At 41.0% G+C, this 26,629-nt stretch overlaps 1 protein-coding gene across 1 annotated transcript in view; it reads right to left on the minus strand.

Annotated features, from left to right (window-relative positions):
• Positions 1-19,586, minus strand: part of LOC126419107 (odorant-binding protein 59a) — a 163,530-nt gene extending 143,944 nt beyond the window's left edge. Inside the window, exon 1 of the mRNA XM_050086206.1 lies at positions 19,508-19,586. Coding sequence (XP_049942163.1) covers positions 19,508-19,570 — 63 coding nt within the window. The 5' untranslated portion in view covers positions 19,571-19,586. The remainder of the gene's footprint in view (positions 1-19,507) is intronic.
• Between the last annotated feature and the right edge of the window lie 7,043 nt (positions 19,587-26,629).

Genomic DNA, 26,629 nt, shown 5'->3' on the forward strand with positions numbered 1-26,629 from the left:
TGTCTGACCATATGGCAGGTAACAATCGGCCTTGTATCCCATCACTATCCAGGTCATCTTGAGTCACATCTTTGCCAGTCATCAGGGCTCAGTTCAAAGTGGGATCCATTACTGAAGACAATTCTACTCAAGTCAATGAGATTCCAGGCTAAATACATATCTGGGCATGGCTTGGACATTGGTGGGATACCAACATGACTGTCACTCACCATATGCCACAACAATGAGGAGTGATGGTCTGGGGAGCCCTTCATGGCAAACCATTCAGGGGTTACATTTCAGCAAGATAATGCCTACCCACACATGATGAGAGTTTTTAGTGCTTGTCTTGATGCTTATGAAACTACCTTGGCCTGCAAGATTGCAAGATCTCTCCTGATTGAGAATGTTTAGAGCATTATGGGCAGGACCCAGCAATTGTCTCTGGATTTTGATTATCTAATACACCGGTTTGAGAGAATTTGGCATGATATCCCTCAGGAGGACACCTGATAAGTTTATCAAGCAATGCTAAGTCAAATTATGGCTTGCATAAGGGCCAATGGTGGACCAGTATATTATTGATGAGCTCAATTTATAAAGCTCTTTCTCTAGAATAAATCATTCAGTTTTTCTGAAATTTTAATCGTTTTTTTGTCTGTAAATGTGCCCACACTTGCTTATTTCTGTCCTATTCAGATAATTCTTTCATGGTGTGTCATCTTTTTCGTCTTAGAGTGGATATTCATAGAGTTATATACTTATAGAATTGTGTGTCCTTTAATCAATAACATCTATCTTAACTGAACTGTTGTGGTATTTAAAAAGTTGTAATTGAACAAGATGTTTTTTGAATGATTGAGCTGTGGTTTTCATGTCAAAACTATTTTCATTCCTGTAAAACAAAAATATTTTTTATAGAAACACCAGGTTTCATATAATTCAAATTTTGGGAGAGAAAAGTAAAACACCTGGTTATCATAAGTTGAAAGGAAGAGAGTCATATGAAAGTTGAGTATTTTTTTTACTGTCATATAATAAATCCAGTTCTCATTTGCTAGAACTCTTGGGAGAGAAATGTGAAGCAGATGTCTAGATGTAAGTTGAAAAGAGGGGAAAAAGAGGGTTAACATCAATCATATGTTTTACTTGTTTTTAAGTACTGTTTATTTTTTTTATTATATATATATATATATAAAAACAAAGATGATGTGACTTACCAAATGAAAGTGCTGGCAGGTCGACAGACACACAAACAAACACAAACATACACACAAAATTCAAGCTTTCGCGACAAACTGTTGCCTCATCAGGAAAGAGGGAAGGAGAGGGAAAGACGGAAGGAAGTGGGTTTTAAGGGTGAGGGTAAGGAGTCATTCCAATCCCGGGAGCGGAAAGACTTACCTTAGGGGGAAAAAAGGACAGGTATACACTCGCACACACACACATATCCATCCACACATACAGACACAAGCAGACATATTTAAATATATATATATATATATATATATATATATATATATATATATATATATATATATAATGGAAGGAAACATTCCACGTGGGAAAAATTATATATAAAAACAAAGATGAGGTGACTTACCGAACAAAAGCGCTGGCAGGTCGATAGACACAAAAAAAAAAAAAAAAAAAAAAAAAAAAAAAAAAAAAAAAAAAAAAAAAAAATATATATATATATATATATATATATATATATATATATAATTTATTATTATTATTACTCTTATTATTATTATTGGGAGTGGCTGTAGTAGTTGTATAAACTTATCAATAAATGTCACTGCCATGCAGCAGATGTTATTAATTTCACACTCTCAAATTCATCTCAATCTAAAAATTTGCGAACATGCAGAATGGATACTCATGAGCTGCCACTATATTTTTCTTCTCAAATGGCCTGTGTTTTCTTTGTTTGGGTGGATTTAAGCTTTCAAAAATGATTGTTTTGCTTAAAAGCCGTAGTATTTTCTCGCCAGTTAAGTGAATGCATCTCCAATAAGAGGTCTTTTACCACAAAATTTTAAGATTAAAAAATCTACAGACTACTAATTTTGACCTTTCATGAGCAGTCATAGCCCTATGAAGAGCAAAACCCATGCTTGGCAATGCTACAGATACAGGTGTTGTGACTCGCCGATCTTTCAAAGTGCCGCAGCGCAGTTACGCGCGTCCTCCACATGCGGCCAGCCAGACAGCGGCCACTAGACTTGGACTCAGTTATGATTTGACTGTTAAGGTGTACACACATCTTACTCTGTTTACTTGATCTGTGACTTTCATGTATTGCGTCTTCCTTGAAATATATTTGTTCAACTTGAAGTTATAACAATTGGCGATGAGGATGGGATTTTTCTTTTCCATCGTTGACCCACATGTTTCCATGGCTACTTTAGAGCAACTATTGCAAGGTCTCATAGAACAGCAAACGCTTCTCACAAATGTGATTTGTGATTTCATCACGGCATCAAATGCGGGATGTCTCTTGTTGTCTCTACCTCCTTTTCCTTCTTACGACAAGACGGCAGAAGACTGGTCCGATTACGAAAAACGTCTTTGACAGCACTTCTTGGCATTTCATGTCGCGGACGAACAAACATGTAAGTCTCTGTTCTTTTCATGGATTTCACCTCAAATGTATCGGTTGTTGTCGCAATTGGCTCCTTTGAAAGACCCTGCATCTTTGTCCTTCGCTGAAATGTGCTCACATCTGTCCTTCTATTTTCAAAAGCAAATACATGTGGTAGCCTCTCGTGTTGCCTTTTATCGTGTCAAAAACAACCAAATCAATCCTATTGCGCTTGGGCCGCTGAACTTCACGGCCTCAGTAGAAAGTGGTAAATTGTTACTGAAGTTCACAAAGAATCCTATGCTGATTCCATGGTACGGGATGCTATTATCCGATCGGTGCCTGACAAAGAAGTTAGGCAACTGCCCTTCAGTTGGAAAATCCGACTCTAGATGAAATCCTATCCATCGCTCAGTCTTTTGAAATTTCTCGCACCGCTGGAGCGCAAATGGAAGCATGGGGTGATGTCACGGAAATACAACTTCTGTGCGACGTTGACGAAGCGTGTGGCATGTCCCCACTGGCCGATGTGGCCGCAGTATGCTCCCAAGCGCAGCCTCAGCCTGACCGTAAACAAACCTCTAAGAAACTACAGCAAAACCCACAGCAACTTCCTTCATGTCCGCTGCAGTGTTTTCTGAAACATTCATGAGAAGATTGTCCACAATGTTAGTCTGTGCAAACATATTTGAAGCTCATATCACGCTCAAACCCACTACTCGGCCTAAGTTTTTTGGGTTCTGCCCATTCCTGTGGCCCTTTGTGATCAGGTCAAACGGGAGCTGGATTGTCTCACTGCTTCAGGGGTCTTGCTTCCTGTCACTTCCAGTGAGTGGTCCTCTCCTGTCATTGTTGTTGCTAAGCCAAACGGTGATATTTGACTCTGTGGCAATTTCAAAGCCACTGTAAATGCTCAATGCCTTATCGACACTTACCCTATGCCTCGACCTGAAGAATTGTTCACTAAACTTGCTGGAGGTCAGTATTTTCTAAACTTGACCAGTCAGAAGCTTATCATCAACTTCCTCTTGACACTGCTTCCCAGCAGTTTCTGGTCCTTAACACACCTTTTGGCCTCTATCAATACCAATGATTGCCATTTGGGGTTGCCAGCACCACTGCTCTCTTTCAGCGATTCTTGGAACAATTATTGCTCACTGTCCCTGGGTGTATAAATTACCAGGACGACTTTGTTGTCACTGGCTCCACCACTGACGAACATCTTTAAAATCTTTTCATGTCTTACAGACTGCCGTCCTTAAGTGTAATCTTTAGAAATCAAAATTTTTTCAGGCATCTATCACGTACTTGGGGTTTCAACTCTCTCGGGAAGCTATTCGTCCACTTCAGCAAACTGTTGCTGCAATCGATGCCCTTCCTCACCCTACATCTGCTAAGGAACTGCAGGCCTTCTTGGGGAAAATAGCATACTATCACAAGTTTTTACCATCTGCTGCTATGGTGGCTCAGCCGTTGCATCACCTGTTGCATAAAAATGTGCCTTTTCACTGGTCTATGTCACGTGATGTGGCTTTTCAGAAATTGAAGACTATGCTGAAACAGGCCCCGTGCCTGGCTACTTATCAACCTGGCCAACATCTTGTTCTTGCCATGGATTCCTCTCAATACAGGGTTGGTGCAGCCCTTGCACACCATTTTTATGACAGTTCTGAACAACCCATTGCTTATGCCTCCAAAACGCTCACGGATGTCCAACAAAAGTATTCTCAAATTGAAAAAGAAGCTTTGGCCATTATTTATGCTCTTCATAAGTTTGGTGTTTTTCTCTATGGATCTAAATTTCATCTTGTTACGGACAATAAACCACTTGTTTCCTTGTTTCATCCATCAACATCACTTTCCGACAAGGCTGCACACTGCCTCCAGTGTTGGGCTCTTTACTTGTCTTTTTTCAATTATGAGATTAATTTCTGGCAAACGGCTCAACATGTGAATGCTGATGCACTGTCTCGCCTTCCCATGGGTCCTGATCTGGCATTCGATAGGGACGAACTTTTGTGTTTCCACCTGGATGTTGCTGAGCAGCGGGTTGTGGACAGGTTTCCCATCACCGGGGACCGACTGGCAGCTGCTACGGGTTCTGACCCTACCCTCTCCCGGGTTTTACGCTGTATTCAGAAGGGTTGGCCAGATCGTCCGTCCACTAAGACTTCTGATCTGTTGCAAAACTACTACGCATTGTGTTACAGCCTCACAGCTAGGGATGGTGTTATCCTCCTTTCCACTGAAAATGCTTCACTGTATTTTGTGGTACCTGTGTCTTTGCATGCTTCGTTCTTGCACCTCATTCACCAAGGGCACTGGGGTATCTCTCGCACAAAATCTCTGGCGCACCGTCATGTGTACTGGCCCAGCATTGACTCTGAAATCGCACACATGGACGCTGCCTGTGGCCCTTGTGCATCACAGGCCGCGCCCCAAAGTCATCTTCGTCACCATGGCCTTTGGCTGAGAAGCCCTGGGAGTGTATTCATGCTGGCTTCATGGGACCTTTTTTAGGTACTTATTGGATTCTTGTTATTGACACCTACTCTAACTTTCCTTTCATTGTCTGCTGCACATTGCCTACCACCGCAGCAACCACCAATGCTCTAGCTCACATTTTCTCTTTGGAAGGCCTTCCTTCTACACTTGTTACTTATAATGGTCCACAATTTGCCTCTTCCGATTTTGCGAATTTTTGTGCCCGTCACGGTGTCATGCATGTCACGGCCCCTCTGTTCCATCGACAGTCAAACGGTGAGGCTGAACGACTGATCCACACATTTAAGGCTCAGATGTGGAAACTCCTGGCTTCTTCTGCTGCTGATGATGCGCTTCTCCAATTTCTGGCTTCTTACCGTTTCACCCCCATGGGAGACCACAGCCCGGCTGAGCTCATACATGGCCAACAGCCCCGCATGCTACTTCATCTTCTGCGGCCTCCCACCTCACGGCCATGGGTGCCTTCGCTTGGCCGGTTCACCATTGACGACCTTGTATGGGTACAGGGATATGGCAGGCAGCCGAAATGGAGTCCTGGCCGCATCTTACGATACTGTGGGCCAACACCTGTATGAAATCCAGATGGACACGGGTGTTGCAGTGCGTCATTCAGACCAGCTTCGGCCTCATGTGCTGGCAACACCTGTTCCGGATGCCGCTACACCACCTTTGGCTCTACCTGACGCTCGGGATACTGGAATCTCTCATTACTCACAACGCAGTCCTCTCACCATCATATCGGTGCCAGCACAAGAACTGACGCCACCAGGAGACATTCCCATGCAGGAACCAGATGACCATCATCTGTTGGAGCAACTCTACTCACCTCCTTCTCCTATGGATGCAGACACATCGTCCACGTCTCCTATTATAATAACCGGACTTGCCGCAATGGGCAGATTAGTGCACGGGGCAGCAGATTCGACCCCCACGTCTCCTGTCATCTCGACCTGTTATCATCGGGGACACTTCCATCCATACAGAAAGCCTCCTCCTCAAGACTTTACGGCCAGTCAAACAACACCTATGGACGTTAGCAATCTACAGGCCACCTCCATCAAGACCTGTGCAAAAACTTCAAAAGGGGGAAAAGTATTGTGACTCGCCGGTCTTTCAAAGTGCCGCTCGCAGTTACGTGCATCCTCTACATGCAGCGCTGTCTGCCAGCCGTGCAGCAGCTGCGCCACCTGAGCGGCCAGCCAGCCAGCGGCCGCTAGCCTCAGACTCAGTTATGATTTGACTGTTAAAGTCTACACATGTCTTACCCTGTTTACTTGATCTGTGACTTTCAAGTATTGCATCTTCCTTGAAATATATTTGTTCAACTTGAAGTTATAACAACAGGGTGACAATTATGAGGGTTGTTTTTTAAGTAAGGGCCGTTCGCGCGTATAGTCCCGTAGTTCACGCGGACGCCGCAACAAGCCACCGCGCCACTTGCCGGCATCCTTCCCATTCACACTGATGCAAGTTGCAGCTCTGTAGCTGATGTGTACACATAGCTGTGCTACTTTATAATGTTTACGATTATTGAATCGCCCGCCGCATGTGAGATATGGTCAGTGATACGTTTTTTGAGCGCGAGAAGCCTATCAGCTGCAGAAATTCATCGTCAGTTAATAGAAGTTTATGGCTTGAATGCAATGAGTGAAGGTAAAGTGCATCAATGGGTTAGAGAGTTTAAAAATGGCCATCAAAACGTCCATGACGAAGAATACTCAGCCCGGCCCTCTGTGATCACTGATGATTTGGTGGCTGCAGTCGAAACAAAGATTCGTGAGGACAGAAGATTCACAATTTCCACTCTTTCTTTGGAATTTCCACAAGTTTCAAGATCAGTTTTGTACAAAATTGTGTCTGGAAACCTAAACTTTAAGAAACTGTGTTCTCGGTGGGTACCCAGACTCCTCACAGAGGACCACAAAGGGAAGAGATTTGCCGCTTCATCGGACTTTTTGATTCATTACAAGGAAGAAGGGGATGACATGTTGAGTCAAATTGTCACTGGAGATGAAACATTGGTATCCCATATCACTCCCGAAAGCAAGCGACAATCAATGGAATGGCGACACACCTCACCCGTCAAGGTCAAAGCCAAACAGACGCTGTCAAAGCGCAAGATTATGGCAACTGTGTTCTGGGACCAACGCGGTGTTTTGCTAGTGGACTTTATGTGATGAGGAATGACAATCAACTCAGATGCCTACTGTGCAACTCTAAAGAATCTCCGCAGAGCAATTCAAAACAAAAGGTGCGGCATGCTGCCAAATGGAGTTTTGCTCCTGCATGATAACGCTAGGCCTCACACCTCTCAAAAGACTCGGGATTTGATTGATTCTTTTGGCTGGGAAGTTTTGGACCATCCACCATACAGCCCCAACCTTGCTCCTAGCAATTTTCACCTTTTCCGGTACCTGAAACACCATCTTGGTGGGCAGCGTTTCAATGACGACGATGAAGTGAAAGCGGCCGTGAACTCTTGGCTGTTGGAGCAGGCGGCCAAATTCTTTGAAGAGAGAATTAAAAACTTTGTTGTACGGTATGTCAAGTGCTTAAATAAACAAGGCAACTATGTAGAAAAAGAGGTAAAAGTGTGTAGAATCAGAAAATAAAAGTTTTTTTAGAAAAGTATTTGTATCTTTTTTTAAAATAAAAACAGCCCTTACTTAAAAAATAACCCTCGTATTATACTGTAGGAAGAAAAACAACATAAATTAGTTACAGACTATGTCATGCACACACGTTATTCAACATGTAAACATAACTAAAGATATTCAGATGTAGTTTATGATATGTTCAATATGCCTGCCATCATTGACAATGATGTGGCACAGATGAATAGCAAAATTCTGCGTGACCTGCTGAAGTGTCGGAACATCTATGCTGTCGATGATCTGAATGGCTGTTTTCAGCTCAGAAACGGTTTTGGGGTTACTGCTGTACACCTTGTCTTTAATATAGCCCCACAAAAAGGAGTCACATGTGTTCAGATCTGGTGAATATGGTGGCCAATTGAGGCCCATGCCAAAGGCCTCTGGATATTCCAGAGCCAGAATGCGGTCCCCAAAGTGCTTTTCTAGGACATCAAACACTCTCCTGCTTTGATGGGGTTGAGCTCCATCTTGCATGAACCACATATCATCAAAATCAGGATCACTTTGGATAATGGGATAAAATCATCTTCCAATACCTTCATGTACCTTTTGGTAGACACTGTGCAATCAAGGAATATTGCACTAATTATTCCGTGACTGGACACTGCACACCACACAGTCACCTGTTGAGGGTGAAGAGACTTCTCGATCATAAAATGCAAATTCTCAGATCTACAGATGTGCCAATTTTGCTTATTGACAAACCCATCCAAATGAAAGTGGGTTTTGTTGCTAAACCAAACCATGCATGCTTGTACTAATCCCAATCATGCCCCATGGCCAACCATGCAGTTTGAATATTCTAACACAAACCATTCAGAAGTTATGATGATTTTATGTCATATAGTTAAATAATTGTCACCCTGTATAGCCAACAAGGCACTTAGTGCAGAAATAGAATCGAACGTATGGAAACTTGATTTTAATGTTAGGGGAAGAATTTTGGCACCATTGAAAAGCTTTGCAGATTGTGTTGTCCAGTTGCTATAGTGGAGAGGGTGGGCACTATAGTCTATAGCTGTTGATGGCTGTGAGCATAAACAGACTAGAATTTTGATCACCACAGGGGAAGGAATGGTGCGGGGAAACAAACCTCACCTCCTTTTTGCTGGGTAACAGTCTACAACAGAACTGACACATTGTCACAGGTATTGCCAATCCATTCTGGTGTTACAAGGGTCATAATTGAAATCTGTAATGGACCAGGATTAGTTACTTCACTTATTTCAAAAGAAGAAAAGAAAACAATTAGCAATGCACAACACAAATCATTCTGAGACAGCTACTGTGCAATTCTTGTTGAAGTTATCAGAATACTGTTAACAATGTAGTACAGGCCCAACTTCTAGTCATATTCGATGCATGTACAGATCAAAACACTCACCACCAAATTTGCCATGTTAAATAGCTCATTGGATACAATAAGCAATGAAACAGCATCTACTAAGTAATTTCGCATTTTGAAGCAAAATTCTCATCTATTTCGTGTTTATCAGTCACTATGTGTATGTCTTACCCATCTTACCTCTTTGACATTTTATTCTAGTGCAGCCTACCTCATTGGTTTTAACCTATTTTCTTGGAATGTCTTTCTGCCCCTGAGCTAGCTCACTGAATATACAGTCATCTGTGGTGTGTTGTGAGTGAAATACTGCAAGGAACAGAGAGTACATCAGTGAGAAACATCAGTTAGCTATGTTTGTACCCATGCTGGATAAAATGCCACACACTCCTACACTAATAAAGAATATGCAGATGTGGTGTATTATTATGACTTCTGTGATGGTATTGCTCCTGCTGCCATCAAAATGTACTGTTGGTGCTTCCCAGCACATTGAATTCTTGATCGTAGAGGATTTACCAGAGCCTTCAGCACATTGTGTAAAATAGGTATTCTTCCAAGTCCCTTGTTTTTTTTTTTTTTTGTTTTTTTTTTCTGAAAGTGTAGTTCAACAACCTGTACAGGAACAGCAAAACATTGTTGAAATGGTGCTGCATAGCCCTATGTCCAGCACATGGCAGCTTTCAGCATGTACCAGGGTCCCATGAACACCTCTATGGTGAAAATCATATATGGAAAACTTGTACCATTTCACATACAGCATGTCCACTAACTTCACATTGATGACAATTCCACACAACTTGAATTTTGTCAATGATTAAATGACAATTCTCATTTTCTTCCATTAATACTATTCACTGATGAAGCCACATTTTCATGGAATGAAACCAACAACACAGATAATAATCATTGATAGTCACAAGAAAATGTGCATGCTACAGTGAAAACCAATTTCCAAGTTCATTTTTCAATCAGCATTTAGTGTGGCATGATTGGCAACATGTTAAGCCCAGTAATTCCAGAAGAGCAAAAGATGGGACAGAATTACTTGCATGTTTTGAAAAATCTGTTTGTTGAACAACTTGAGAACATTTCTTTGGCCATACAAACTGCAATGTACTTCCAGCATGATGGAGCCTCTTCTCATTTCACCAGATGTATGAGGGAACATCTTAACCACACTTACCCTAATTGCTGGATTGGTTGCAGTAGTAAAATGAACTGACTACCGAGGTTGCCAGACTTTACACCATTAGATTTTTGTTTCGGTGTTGGATGAAGTCTGAGGTGTACAAAGGCAAGGTGAATATGTGATCTGAACTGCTTTATCACATCATGGATGGTGCTTCTTATATCAGAAAATGTACAGAGGCACCCAGACAAGCAACACATGTCTTCTTAAGAGTGCACAGATGCACTGAAGCTGATGGTAGAATATTTGAAAATTTATTGTGAACTGTATATCAGCTGTAATGTGATGTGTACAATAATGCTTAGAGGCGACTGTGCAAAAATATGTATTTCTCAATTGATACTTTGTAAAATACATGTTGTAATGTTTACTAACCATTGTACATATGTAAACCTTATAATGTTTTGATGCTTCTGGAATAATCTTGAACACTTAACTTTTGTGTCTGCTTTTTGTTGATTGAGGAGTGTCTCCAGCAATTAAACAATCATTCCTGTATGAAACAACCCTGGTATCCACATTCAGTCTATCAAGACAGTTTTTGCAATACATTAATATGAAAATGATGTACACGACATGCTAGAATTAATCTATCAACTAAACATCAAAATCTCATCCAGGATTGACATAAAACAATACTGTCTTCAAGACTGACCCAATAATAACTTGATATAATACTGGGCTAAAACTGATCTGACTGTCCTCCCATGGCTACTGCCACTGGTGCTTGTACAACTTCCAACAATTTCAAAGTATTCCTACATATTGTTTAAACAGTATATAATTTTACATACAACTGAAATTTACATGCTTTCAAAAAACTGATTACAGAATTTAACTTAACAAATGGTGACAACTGGCCTGATACAATCAGTAAGTTGAAATAAGTTCAGTTTTGTATAAAAGTTCATGAAATACTCACTGATAAAAATTCATTGATTGCCTCCATTAATTACTTCATAATTATGGTATGACTTTTGATGCTAACATGAATCTGATGTCTTCACATTAAGTTCTATCATTATTACCACTGCTCCTTTGTATATTGTTCTTACAAAGAATTTTCTCAGTGTATATTTACATTTGGTTTAACATACTTTGAGTCTGCAGTACAATCCTTGCATAAATTTAACATGATTATTTGGTATGCACTTAATTTCTTTAGAAATTAATTAGGTTTGATTGATACAATAAGTGAATGATAATACAGTTAAAAGGTTTGCATGTACTGGTTGACCCCGTTATTGGTGGATTCATTGTCTGTGTTTTTGCTTTTATGTGATTTTTGTTTTAATGCCAGTGTTGCCATCTGTTAACAGTACACAAAAGCAGTAATGTTTTAGTGCATCTCAATGCACATCTTCAGTCCTGTTTATCAAGGTATGAATCATTAGTTAAGGTCATTAGGGCTGTGAAGTTACCCTTGACAGGAAATGTGCCTGTTGAGGGAAAGGAGTATGCATGAAGTTTGTATTAATTGGAAACAGAGTGAGAACTTTGTATCACTATGAGAATGGTGCGCATATTGTTGACTTTCTGCTGTGAGAGCTGTTTGTGACAATTTAGAATCATTTTGAAGAACTGTTTACTGTTCAACTGACTTAAGTACGGCTAAAGTGACCAGGTCTTGAGATCTTGCATGTAGGTGATGAAAAGAACGAGAAAGAACACTGAACTGTTGGATTGAGCACCATAACCAACAGCACATGCCCCTCTCTGGAGCTGCTATTCAAGGTAAAGCCAAGAGCCAGCTCAGGTTGATTTGATCACTTCAGGCATCATTTTAGCTTTCACAACATTAAAATGGCAGGAGAGGCAGCTGAAGCAAATGAAGTTAGAGCTAAGGAACTAAAGAAGGAGGACTGAAGGAACCGTGACAGAAAAACGCTATGTTGCAAAGCCAGTTTTCAACCTCTATGAAATGGGATTATTTTAGAAATGAATGCCTAGCTGTAAATTTATTTCTGTTGATGAAAAAACAGCATGTGGATCTAAGGTTGCCAAGGACCAATACACCCTTCTCTATGGAGGAGAAGCTGCAATGGATCATGAATTAAAACCCTTTATTATCTACCACTCTCGGAACCTTAGAGCACTAAAGGGTTGTGATAAGAGCAGGATGCAAGTTCATTGATAATGAAATAATAATTTCAGTGAGTTATTGTGTGTTTCAGTGTTACATTTTTAAGTTTATAAATTTTGCATTAAAATGCATTTCACTAAAAAGATAATATCTCCATCTCCATCTACATAGATACTCTGCAAGCCACCATGCTGTGCATGGTGGAGTGTACTCTGTACCACTACTAGTCATTTCCTTTCCTGTTCCACTCACATATAGAGCGAGGGAAAAACGATTGTGTGTATGCCACCATAAAAACCCTGATTTCCTGTATTGTATTGTCCTTATGCACAATGTATGTTGGCCGCTAGCAGAATCATTTGGCCATCAGCTTAAAATACTTGTCCTCTAAATTTTCTCGATAGTGTTTCTTGAAACGAGTGTTGACTTCCCTCCAGGTGTTCCCATTTGAATTCCTGAAACATTTCCATAACATTTACGTTTTGTTTGAACCAACTGGTAACAAATCTAGCAGTCTGCCTCTGAATTGCTTTGATGTTGTCCTTCAATATACCCTGGTATGGCTCCAACACTCAAGCAGTACTCAACAATAGGTCGCACTGGCATCATATATGCGGTCTCCTTCATAGGTGAACCATTGTTTCCTAAAATCCTCCCAATAAACCAAAGTTAACCATAACCCCTTCCCTACCACAGTTCTCAATGCTCCTTACATTCCATATTGCTTTGCAATGTTATGCCCAGATATTTAAATGACTTGATGGTGTCAAGCACGGCACTGGTAATACTGCAACCAAACATTACAGATTTGTTCTTCCTACTCATCTGCACTAACTTACATTTTTCCACATTTAGAGCTAGCTGACATTCATTACACTAATTATAAATTTTGTCCAAGTTGTCTTGTATCTTCGGACAGTCACTCAACTTTGACACCTTACTACACACCACAGCATCATCAGCAAACAACCGCAGATTGCTGCTCATCCTCCCTGCCAAGTCATTTCCTTATATAGTCAACACCAGCTGTCCTATCACACTTTGCTGGGGCACTCATGATGGTCCTGTTGTCTCTGATGAAGATTTGCTGTCAGGGACCATACGAGGGGTGTTTGAAAAGTCTGTGCAAAAATAAAAACTACTTATATGTTTGGGGCAAACATTTTTTTTATTTTTTGACATAGTCTCCTTTTAGACTTATACACTTTGTCCAATGCTGTTCTAATTTGTTGATTCCTTCTGAATAAAAGGAATTGTGCAAGTCTGCAAAATAGTTATTAGTTGCTGCAATCACCTCCTCGTTTCAATAAAATCTTTGTCCCGGCAGCCATTTCTTCAAATTGAGGAACAAATAGTAGTCCGAGGGAGTCAAGTCTGGAGAATAGGGGGGATGTGAAATGAGTTGGAAACCTATTTCCATTAATTTTGTGACCTCAACTGCTGAGGTGTGTGCTGGTGCATTGTCTTGGTGGAAAAGGACATTTTTGCAGTCCAATCGCAGGTGTTTTTCTTGCAACTTGGTTTTCAGATGGTCCACTAATAATGAATAATATGCACCTGTAATAGTTTTAACCTTTTCCAGATAGTCGATAAGGATTATCCTTTGTGAATCCCAAAAGACAGTCATCATAACCTTTCCGGCTAAAGTAATGGTCTTTGCCTGTTTTGGTGCAGAATCTCCCTTGGTAACCCATTGTTTAGATTGTTCTTTGATCTCAGGAGTATAGTAATGTATCCATGTTTCATCCACAGTGACTAAACAATGCTAAAAGTCCTGCAGATTCTTCCTGAACATCCGCAAACCATCATTGCAACACTTCACACAATTCCATTTTTGGTCAAGCGTGAGCAACCACGGAACCCTTCTTGCGGATAGCTTTCTCATGTCCAAATGTTTAGGCAAAATATTATGTACCCATTCATTCAAGATGCCCACAGCACTAGCAACCTCACACACCTTAACTCATCTGTCTTCCATCGCCATGTCATGGATTTTATCAATGATTTCTGAAGTCATTACCTCCACAGGGTGTCCAGAACATTCAGCATCACTTGTGCCTAAATGGCCACACCAAAAATTTTGAAAGCGTTTATAAACTGCTCTAATTGAAGGTGCAGATTCACCGTAATGTTTATCAAGCTTCTCTTTAGTCTCCTGAGGCGTTTTGCCTTTCATAAAGTAGTGTTTAATCACCATACGAAATCCTTTTTTCGTCCATTTTTTGACAATCGCTCAACTTCCTCGATTCACACGAATCCCAAAGACAAAGAAATAGACCAATATGGCTGAAACTTGGTGTGCATTCTTTCCAAAGATGCTACTAACTAAACATGAGCTCGATATGCACTGATGGTGCCATCTCTCGGATTTTGCACGGACTTTTCAAACACCCCTCGTATTCTGGATTCTATTACTTAAGAAGTTTTCAAGCACTCATGTATCTGTGAACGTATACCCTATGCTCACATCTTCATTAACAGCATGCAGTGGGACACCACATCAAATGCTTTCCAGAAATCTAGATGGTTCAAATGGCTCTGAGCACTATGGGACTTAACATCTATGGTCATCAGTCCCCTAGAACTTAGAACTACTTAAACCCAACTAACCTAAGGACAGCACACAACACCCAGCCATCACGAGGCAGAGAAAATCCCTGACCCCAGAAATGTGGAATCTGCCTGTTGCTCTTTATCCATAATTCATGGTGTATCAAGTGAGAAAAGGCCAAGCTGAGTTTTGCACAAGTGATGCTTTTTAAAACCAAACTGATTCATGGACATAAGCTTCTGAGTATCAAGAAAGTTTATTATATTTGAACTGAGAGCATGTTCAGGAATTCTGCAGTGAGCTGGAGTTAGGGATATTGGTCCATAATGTTGCAGATCTATTCTCTTTCCCTTCTTATATACTGGAGTTACCTGCACATTTTTCCAGTCACTTGGGACTTTGTGCTTTATGAGACATTCATGATAAATGCAGGCTATGTAAGGGTCCAATGCTACAGACTACTCTTTGTGTTACAGAATTGGGATTCCATCTGGACCTGGTGATTTATTTACCTGCATGTCTTTCAGTAGTTTCTCTGTGCCAGGGATGCTTATTACTATGTCATCCATATGGGAGTCTGCACTATGGTCAAAAGACATAATATTTGTATACGATTCTCCTGCATGAATGATTTACTGAATGTGAAATTTTAAACTTCAGCTTTCATTTTGCTGTCTTCAATGGTCACCCCAGAGTGATCATCGAGGGACTGAATGGAAGCCTTAGATCTGATTAGTGATTTTACGTAGGACTAGAATTTTCTTGGGTTCTCTGCCAGATCTTTTAATAAGGTGTGACAGTGATAGTTGTTGCGTACTTCACATAAAGATCTTTTCACAGGTACACAAATCTCTACTAACTCTTGTGTGTTGTAATTTGTGCATTTTCTTTTGAATCAAGAGTGTGACAGCCTCTACTTCCTCAGCATCTTCCATATTTCATCATTAAACCATGGTGGGTCATTTCCATCCTTTATACCCATATTAGGTACTAGGTACTGAGGCCACAGTTGCCTGAGACTGCAGTTGTGAGTGTGAGATTTGCATTTGCGTGAGCATGTATATGTATGTGTGTGTGTGTGTGTGTGTGTGTGTGTGTGTGTGTGTGTGTGTGTGTCATCTAATTTTGATGAAGGCCTTACTGGCCAAAAGCTATATTTGTGACAGTCTTTTTGTTGTTCCTATCTGTGACTCAGCATCTCCACAACAGGGTGAGTAGGAACCTTCCTTTTCAAAATATTCTTACATTCCATCCTGGATTTTCCTTTTATTTTTACAAAGAAACATTATTATTTTAAATGTAATATGAGAGTAAACAAGAACTTAACCCCACATTTTACACATAAAATGGCTCTTGTTTTACACAAATTCAGTATGCATAGTGATTCCATGGAATCCTGTATATGACTTCGTGTAAAGCCTGATATAGCATCATAATCTCCAAAATATACAGTATTGTTTCCTGCATTTTAGATTGTCTCATTCTGCTACATTACAACTTGAAGATGTATTGAATATATAGAAAATAAATAACATTATACATTAAATGTATTCTGCCTCAGAAAACTTTCAGTATAGGATTACTTCCATATGAAGGTTTTTGATTCAAATGATTGTTCCTGTCATATCCCTGATTACTGTTCATTCTATCAGTTTTTGGGCATAGGTTCAAGCCTGTGCAAAAAACAGTGCAGCGTATGCAGTGGTGGGGTGCTCATAACTACAAAGTCCAGTTCTGCCCAATCAGCCAACATGCTAATGCAGGCACCCAGTTCTACCTTCCCATTGGCCCAGATGTTGATTTCAGTAGTGAGGAAACTGTTTATTTTGCTCTTGACAATCAACTGCAACAAATCCTGAGTGAATTCCTGCTGACAGTGTGTGTTGTAGCCACAGTATCAGCCCACAATCTTTTTCAGCACAAATTTTTACTAGTAGAGCAGTCAGAGTGGCTCAAGTGGTTACCAGAATATGCAGCCTGGCATTTTGTAATTCCTTTGATATGTGCCACATACTGAATGCAATAGTGAATGCAACAGATAGCATCTTAAGATTAGTCTCAGATGACGGAATGTGAGGTTGTCATTCTGCCTTTGGTTTGGCCTTGTATCATCCAACTATTTCATGCCACACATTGGGGGATAATATGGATTAGTCGGTGGCACTTATGCTGGCTCAGTACTGAAACAGCAATTGAACTTGTGTGATGCTCCTGTTGTTCTTCCTTCCTCCAAGGCATGCCTGGGCAACACCTGGTAGAGAAACATGTTAATTTTGTCATGCTGTTTCAGGGAGTTATATCATTTCTTTTGGTAGACAATCTTTCCTTTTGTGCCAGTCATTGACAACCCATGCGACCATCCTTGCTCTCTCTGTGGTATTTGCAATTGATTGAGGACCCTAAGCACTGATGTGTGGCAATGGCTCCAAGTTTACTCTGACAGAATTCAAGGTCTTCTGTTGCTTTAATGGCACTGAATACCTGACAACCACTGCTTCCACCTGGCCTCAATCTCAGAGGCAAAGCATATGGTCAGAATGTTCAAAACTCTAATGTGTGAGGACTTGTACACAAGATCAGCTGAGGAAGCTCTACACAGCTTCTTCAGTGTGTATAGGTCCTCCCCTTTGATAGGACCAGACCTGCAGTGTATTATATGGGCACAGATATTGAACCCTGCCAGATCTCCTGCGTCCCACTCAGTGTTCGTAGTACAAGTACAGATTAACATATTCATAGGGTGCCTTTGTCCCGAAGCAGACTTTCAGCCGACACCGAGGTTGGATCCAAGGGTTAGTCATAGGCCAAACGAGCATCATGGATGTTTGTAAGCTCATAATCATCAGAAAAATCCTTTAATGTACTTCATAACAGCTGTAGTCACTGCAGTGCCTGTTTCTTTGGACATGCATGCATGTCCAGTCTGACCTGTATGGGAATATACATAATGGATGTATGAGTACAGGTCACAGATACATGGTTGACAACATATTGAAGTTTGGTTCTGGCCATGAGTCATGCATGGATAGCCAAATGCTAAGGCGACTGCTCATGACAAGGGGGGAATCTGGGTTCAAGACCCGGTCTTGGGCATATTTTCATTGTCATCGTTCCATTCCACAGCAGATGGTTATCCTTATTTGCAACTGTGAATACATTTAATGTATTTCATAATGGCGGTAGTTGCTGCAGTACCTGTTCCTTTGGATATGCATGCATGTCTAAAGGAACTTTGCATCGTAATCAGTATAACACAGGTAATGCAATATTGTATATGTCATGGATGATTGTGAGCTCATAACCACCAGAAAAATCAGCTCTGATGATGAATGCATACATAAACAGTGTCTTGTTGTCACAGCCTTCCACACAGGGTCCTGACATCCACTAAACCACCCACTGAGTTACCAGCCATAGCCCTGTGCAGCCTCCACTGCCCACTCACTAGTTTAGCATGTGTTGTTGCTAACTCACTCATCAGCATGCAGATATGTGATTAGAGTATGAAACATCAGAAATGAGGAACTGTGTTGTTGCTAACTCACCCATCAGCATGCAGATATGTGATTAGAGTATGAAACATCAGATATGAGGAACCACTCACACTATCCTGGACCCTCCAAATTTGTGTTGTACCACCGAGCCATCTGCCTCTAACACTCTGCCAACTGTACCACCCCCAAGGGACCACACTGGGCCATTGGGTATGGCTATTCTAGAATATGCTATAACGCACAATCTCCCATGGAATTCCACTATGTTTGAACCACCCCCACAAACCAGCACTGCCATAAATGAGCCATTTTTTGCCCTATGTGCTGACTGAAAGCTTTGTATTCACATCTACAGTGGATATAAATAGTAAAAATGATGCAGAAATGCTGTAAGTGAGAACAGTCAAATTGTGTTAAACCTGTAACATAAGACTGGACTTCGTAATGAGTAATTTATGATAGCATTTTAAATTCTTAAAGTTGGTCAATAATCATATGAAATATTAAAAATCAAATTTTTTCTACTCTTGGAAGCAATTGGACAGGCAACCTGCAACTGGAACCATGAACCATAAACAATGGCTCCATGAGCCATGAACTGGGATAGCTGTGTATTGATATAGATTAGCATTGGCACTATTTAAGCAACAATTTAAAATATTCTTTTCTTCTGTGTCATGATAGCTATCCATCTCTGATGACCTTATCACCATCAGGACCCTTAGCTTACTTTTAACACATCTTTGAATCATAGAAACATAATCCACTGAATTTAATTAGCTTTAAGTGTCAAATTATTAAAATCTCAAGCCCTTTACACTGTTTCCTGCAAAGAAGAGAAGGTAAGAAGGAGATTGCTAACATGTTCAAGGCTTAACCTCATTACATGTCTACTTTGGCGATAATTGCTATCAGGAACTAAGTAAAATGTATACAAATCAAGGATTATGTTAAATGCACCTGCTGAGATATGTACTCTTATGTTAGCAGTCAGTAAGCTGTTATGTTGTGGCAAAGATATAAAATAAGCATTCTGAGAGATTTTAGCAGCAGATCAACTAGTAATAACAAAATATAAATGCAAAAATTAATATAAGACCATACCATAAATAATACATACTTCACTTATTGACAGCTGCAGCACAAGAGCTATAGTAGCAGTTAACCACAGACTCCACTTCATGGCTGCAAGAGTTGTGTGTGAGGGCAGCCACATCTATTTATGGTTTCAACTGTGATATGTGGAAAGTTCTGCATCAGTTGCTACCTTGTGCTGTCAGTCAGTCACCGCACAATGCACAGATTCAGTCCCTCAGTTTGACATGCAGGTTAATGTTACAGTTCAGTACTCATGTCAGATTCAGTTCCTCAATTTGACATGCAGATTAATTTCACAGTTCAGGAATCATGTTACTGCCTACTTCAGAAGCTTAAATAGAATAACATCCAGTCTTCCTGAAAAATTGAAATGTAGTAGAAACAGCAGATTAAATTTTATGTTTGGGAAACTAAAGAGCACAAGCACAATTTTGAAGGTCCTCTGTTATGTCTTATCTGTCTTCAATATCTGTTTTGGGGTGGCAGAATAAATGCATATTGTTTTATATTTTTTCATAAAAAGGGTGAATTTATCATACTTGCACTAGAAATTAAAGTGGAAGTGGGGAACTGGAATTTTAGAAAGTGTGTTACACCCATCAAAATGTCTGGAAGTCACTGAAATGGAACAAATAAATGGATACATATTAATATCATGATATTGTATCACAACTAAAATAAATGTAGGAGTGGTTATATATAGAAGCCCCAGAATAACTCCCAGGTCAAATGGGTTAGTGAATGTTAGGTAGAACAGATCTTTGAATGCTTTGCCAAACAGTGAATCTAGAAACACACAAGCAGATAGTACTGAAAATTTACAAGGCACTGACAGAAAATATTGTAAGTTTCATCAGGTAGACAGAAAGACTATGATATTTAGTGGACAGAAGACTCATTGTTTTGACACTTTTCACATTGATAAACTGTCAGACAGAGTAGTTGGTGCCTGGCTTTAGCTTATTTCTAATGAGGAAGCAGACAATATTGGCTGAAACACCTGTTGATAAGTTGAGTTGTTCTTAGATACATTTAAAGTTATTAATTTACAGTTGCAGCTGAGAAATGCGGCCAGTGAATCTAACCATCCTTTTTGAGAGGCAATCCCTTTGTAACTTTCAACAAGTTTAGAATGTAAAAGAAAAATAATGCATAACATTAATGTAATAAATGAGCCATTTTGTTTTGCTTCCTGTAGAAGTGTGTTACTGTATTGTGATACAGTAAAGGGAAGGAAGAGTAGGGATTGGTGTCCCAACATAATCAAGGTCATTAGAGATAGAACACAAGCTCTGACTGTTTCAAGGATGAGGAAGGAAACTGGTCACACCATTTTAAAGGAACCATACTCGAATTTACCAGGAGCGATTTAGGGAAGCCACAGAAAACCTAAACCAGGATGATTGGATATGGATTTGAACACTTGTCCTCTTGAAATGTGGGCCCTGTGTGCTAACCACCACACCACATCACCCAGTATACTGTGGTACAGGAATTTCATTGTATACCAGGGCTGCAGGCATGCACCTGCAAACAAACAAAAAATTAAATATATAACTTCTTTCTCTCTTGAGATGATCATTGAAACTATGACTATCCCTTGTACAATGAGGTTATGTCAATAATAGGTGACAATTCTTCTGGTCATTATGATATTTGCAGCACAGACTTAAAATCTAAAATCTAGGACACTCTTACTGCACATCTCATAGTGGTCTGCACTGCAAAAAGGTGGTTATTCAGGCTTTTGACAGGCAGTCTAATGCTGTGACTGGACAGTATATTCACCTATTTACTGGTGACTGGAAATTCATATGGTTGTCATTCCAGCTATAAAAATTATTTCAGTATGTTACCTACATTTCATACACAGCAATGTATGACCTAAAATGCACCATTGCACCATATGTAAAGTGGTCAGCAACTATATTTTTCCCTGTAAACTTTTCAAAACATGTGCAAGTATGAGGAATATTGAAAAGACAGCCTGTTCATTATCAGGCTGCAATGTAAGATTGTTTGTTGTTGTTGTTGTTGTTGTGGTCTTCAGTCCTGAGACTGGTTTGATGCAGCTCTCCATGCTACTCTATCCTGTGCAAGCTTTTTCATCTCCCAGTACCTACTGCAACCTACATCCTTCTGAATCTGCTTAGTGTATTCATCTCGTGGTCTCCCTCTACGATTTTTACCCTCCACGCTGCCCTCCAATACTAAATTGGTGATCCCTTGATGCCTCAGAACATGCCCTACCAACCGATCCCTTCTTCTGGTCAAGTTGTGCCACAAACTTCTCTTCTCCCCAATCCTATTCAATACTTCCTCATTAGTTACATGATCTACCCATCTAATCTTCAGCATTCTTCTGTAGCACCACATTTCGAAAGCTTCTATTCTCTGCTTGTCTAAACTATTTATCGTCCATGTTTCACTTCCATACATGGCTACACTCCATACGAATACTTTCAGAAATGACTTCCTGACACTTAAATCAATACTGGATGTTAACAAATTTCTCTTCTTCAGAAACGCTTTCCTTGCCATTGCCAGTCTACATTTTATATCCTCTCTACTTCGACCATCATCAGTTATTTTGCTCCCCAAATAGCAAAACTCCTTTACTACTTTAAGTGCCTCATTTCCTAATCTAATTCCCTCAGCATCACCCGACTTAATTAGACTACATTCCATTATCCTTGTTTTGCTTTTGTTGATGTTCATCTTATATCCTCCTTTCAAGACACTGTCCATTCCATTCAACTGCTCTTCCAAGTCCTTTGCTGTCTCTGACAGAATTACAATGTCATCGGCGAACCTCAAAGTTTATATTTCTTCTCCATGAATTTTAATACCTACTCCGAATTTTTCTTTTGTTTCCTTTACTGCTTGCTCAATATACAGATTGAACAACCTCGGGGAGAGGCTACAACCCTGTCTTACTCCCTTCCCAACCACTGCTTCCCTTTCATGTCCCTCGACTCTTATAACTGCCATCTGGTTTCTGTACAAATTGTAAATAGCCTTTCGCTCCCTGTATTTTACCCCTGCCACCTTTAGAATTTGAAAGAGAGTATTCCAGTCAACATTGTCAAAAGCTTTCTCTAAGTCTACAAATGCTAGAAACGTAGGTTTGCCTTTTCTTAATCTTTCTTCTAAGATAAGTCGTAAGGTCAGTATTGCCTCACGTGTTCCAGTGTTTCTACGGAATCCAAACTGATCTTCCCCGAGGTTGGCTTCTACTAGTTTTTCCATTCGTCTGTAAAGAATTCGTGTTAGTATTTTGCAGCTGTGACTTATTAAGCTGATAGTTCGGTAATTTTCACATCTGTCAACACCTGCTTTCTTTGGGATTGGAATTATTATATTCTTCTTGAAGTCTGAGGGTATTTCGCCTGTTTCATACATCTTGCTCACCAGATGGTAGAGTTTTGTCAGGACTGGCTCTCCCACGGCCGTCAGTAGTTCCAATGGAATATTGTCTACTCCGGGGGCCTTGTTTCGACTCAGGTCTTTCAGTGCTCTGTCAAACTCTTCACGCAGTATCATATCTCCCATTTCATCTTCATCTATATCCTCTTCCATTTCCATAATATTGTCCTCAAGTACATCGCCCTTGTATAGATCCTCTATATACTCCTTCCACCTTTCTGCTTTCCCTTCTTTGCTTAGCACTGGGTTTCCATCTGAGCTCTTGATATTCATACAAGTCGTTCTCTTATCTCCAAAGGTCTCTTTAATTTTCCTGTAGGCGGTATCTATCTTACCCCTAGTGAGATAGGCCTCTACATCCTTACATTTGTCCTCTAGCCATCCCTGCTTAGCCATTTTGCACTTCCTGTCGATCTCATTTTTGAGACGTTTGTATTCCTTTTTGCCTGTTTCACTTACTGCATTTTTATATTTTCTCCTTTCATCAATTAAATTCAATATTTCTTCTGTTACCCAAGGATTTCTACTAGCCCTCGTCTTTTTACCTACTTGATCCTCTGCTGCCTTCACTACTTCATCCCTCAAAGCTACCCATTCTTCTTCTACTGTATTTATTTCCCCCATTCCTGTCAATTGCTCCCTTATGCTCTCCCTGAATCTCTGTACAACCTCAGGTTCTTTTAGTTTATCCAGGTCCCATCTCCTTAAATTCCCACCTTTTTGCAGTTTCTTCAGTTTTAATCTACAGGTCATAACCAATAGATTGTGGTCAGAGTCCACATCTGCCCCTGGAAATGTCTTACAATTTAAAACCTGGTTCCTAAATCTCTGTCTTACCATTATATAATCTATCTGATACCTTTTAGTATCTCCAGGGTTCTTCCATGTATACAACCTTCTTTCATGATTCTTAAACCAAGTGTTAGTTATGATTATGTTGTGCTCTGTGCAAAATTCTACCAGGCGGCTTCCTCTTTCATTTCTGTCCCCCAATCCATATTCACCTACTATGTTTCCTTCTCTCCCTTTTCCTACACTCGAATTCCAGTCACCCATGACTATTAAATTTTCGTCTCCCTTCACAATCTGAATAATTTCTCTGTATTGCACTGCGTGGTGTCGTGGTTGCAAAGATGGACCTCACCATGGACATATGGAGTGATGTTGCACATCATGCAGCTACTGCGGACAGTTTGAGTCATCCTGTTGTTTGAGTCATCCTGTTGCTGCATGAATGGCATTATTCAACACGGTGGTGTTGCTGTCAGGGTTCCTCCGAGCCATAATCCATATGTAGCAGTCATCCACTGCAGTAGTAGCCCTTGGGCAGCCTCAGCGAGGCATCTGGCCTCTCAACAGATACCCCTCCGTTGTGGTTGCACCTACGGTACGGCTATCTGTATCGCTGAGGCACGCAAGCCTCCCCACCAACGGCAAGGTCCATGGTTCTTGGGGGGGAATGTAAGATTATAAGAAATAAAAGAATCAGATTTTCTGTAGCAAATATTTCCTCAAAATTGAATGAGAAATGCTGCGTAGTATTCTGGCCTCTCAACAGATACCCCTCCGTTGTGGTTGCACCTACGGTACGGCTATCTGTATCGCTGAGGCACGCAAGCCTCCCCACCAACGGCAAGGTCCATGGTTCTTGGGGGGGAATGTAAGATTATAAGAAATAAAAGAATCAGATTTTCTGTACCAAATATTTCCTCAAAATTGAATGAGAAATGCTGCGTAGTAGGCAACACACGAGAATCTCAAAACAGTTGAGTAGATTTAATTTTTTTTTTACATGAAAAGTGAAGCTTTTACTGAGAAACTGACCACAGAGACTGCTGTACCTTTGCTTTGTTTACATGAAACGATTATTTTAGAGGCACAGCAGATTATTTGATATTTTGCTTGTGTAGTCCCAGGCTTAGCTGTTGCTACACAGTAGGAAAAGCCATATGTTGTGCGTACCATACGGTGCTGTAGTGACAGTGGAATCCATCCAGCTACTGCAGCGAGAGGTCACAATACGGTTACCGACTGGTCGGTGTCACCGTCCCCGGATACCGGGCAGCGCAGTGGCAGTACTGGAAACAGCAACACCATTGGTGGTCTCTGTCAGCAGTCTGCTGTTAATGCATTTGCTGGCAGGCCACTGCCTGCCTAATAAGATGCACATTGCAACTTCAGCTGTGTAATGGCAAGTGCTTGGACTTGCAGTGTAGTGTACCAGCTCTGTCCTCTCCATTTCCAGCATTTCAATGCATTTGCCAGCGTAATGGAAGGGCAACATGACTACATTAGTGTACACCCACGGGATGGCCATTGCTCATCTGTCTGTGGCCATGCATGTTGTGTTGAAGTACGCCCAGGAGTGGTCAGACCACCTAGTTCGGACCATCAGTTACATGAGGGTAAAATTGTTCTAATTTGACTTCAGTGTCTACATTTAGATCCCTCCTGTTGGGAATTTCCTCATTATTCTCAATTTGTACACATTGACTTCCACAAGCACAATGAAAAGAGGAGAAATCAAACAATGGAAAATCCAGGATGGATGTAACAATATTATGAAAAAGAAAGTTGCTACTCACCATATAGTGGAGATGTTCATTCGTAGATAAGCAAAACAAAAAGACTTGCAGAAATAAGCTTTCGGATACAAGGCCTTTGTCAAAAATAGGCAACAGACACATGCCCATGTGCGCGCGGGTGCGCGCGCGTGCACACACACACACACACACGTGACTGCAGTCTCTGGCAGCTGAATCCACTCTGCCAGCAGCAGCAGCAATGCATGATGGGAGTGGCAACTGGATAGGGTTAAGGAGGAGGCTGGGGTGGGGAGGGGCAGGGATGGTAGGGTAGGGATGGACGACAGTGAAGAGTGAAGTACTGTTGGGGAGCGCTCAGGGATGAGATGGAGAGAGGGCAGGGCAGCTAGGTGCTGTCAGGAGGGTAGGCGAGGTGGAAGGGGGATGGGGGATGGAAATGGGGAGAAGTAAAAAGACTGGGTGCATTGAGGGAATGAAGGCTGTATAATGCTGTAATGGTAACAGGGATGGGTTGGAAGGGTGAGGACAATGACTAACAAGGGTTGAGGCCAGGAGGGTTTACAGGATCATAGGATATATTGCAGGAAGAGTTGCTACCTGCACAGTTCAGAAAAGCTGGTGTCGGTGGGAAGGATCCATATAGCACATGCTGTGAAGCAGTCATAGATATGAAGGAAGTCATGTTGTGCACTGTGCTCAGCAACAAGTTGGTCCCATGTTTCTTGGCCACAGCTTGTCAGTGGCCATTCATGTGAACAGACAGCTTGTTGGTAGTCATGCTCACAAAGAATGCAGCGCTGTGGTTGCAGCTTAACTTGTAGATCATATGCTGGTTTCACAAGTAGCCCTGCCTTTGATGGGATAGGTGATGTTAGTGACCAGACTGGGGGGGGGGGGGGGGGGGGGGGGGGAGGATAGTGGGCAGGACATTTCTTATTCCAAGGCATGATGAGAGGGAGTCAAAATACTGGTGGAGAATGTAATTCAGTTGCTTCAGTCCTGGGTGGTACTGAGTTATTGGGAATGCTCCTCTGTGGCTGGATGGTGAGACTCTGAGAGATGGTGGCAGACTGAAAAGATAAGGCATGGGAGATTTATTTTGTACAATGTTGGGAGAATAACTACGGACTGTGAAGGCTTCAGTGAGACACTCAGTATATCATTGAAGAGGG

This window comes from Schistocerca serialis, chromosome 9 (assembly GCF_023864345.2).
Source record: "Schistocerca serialis cubense isolate TAMUIC-IGC-003099 chromosome 9, iqSchSeri2.2, whole genome shotgun sequence".
In the NCBI taxonomy this organism is placed as follows: Eukaryota; Metazoa; Arthropoda; class Insecta; order Orthoptera; family Acrididae; genus Schistocerca; species Schistocerca serialis.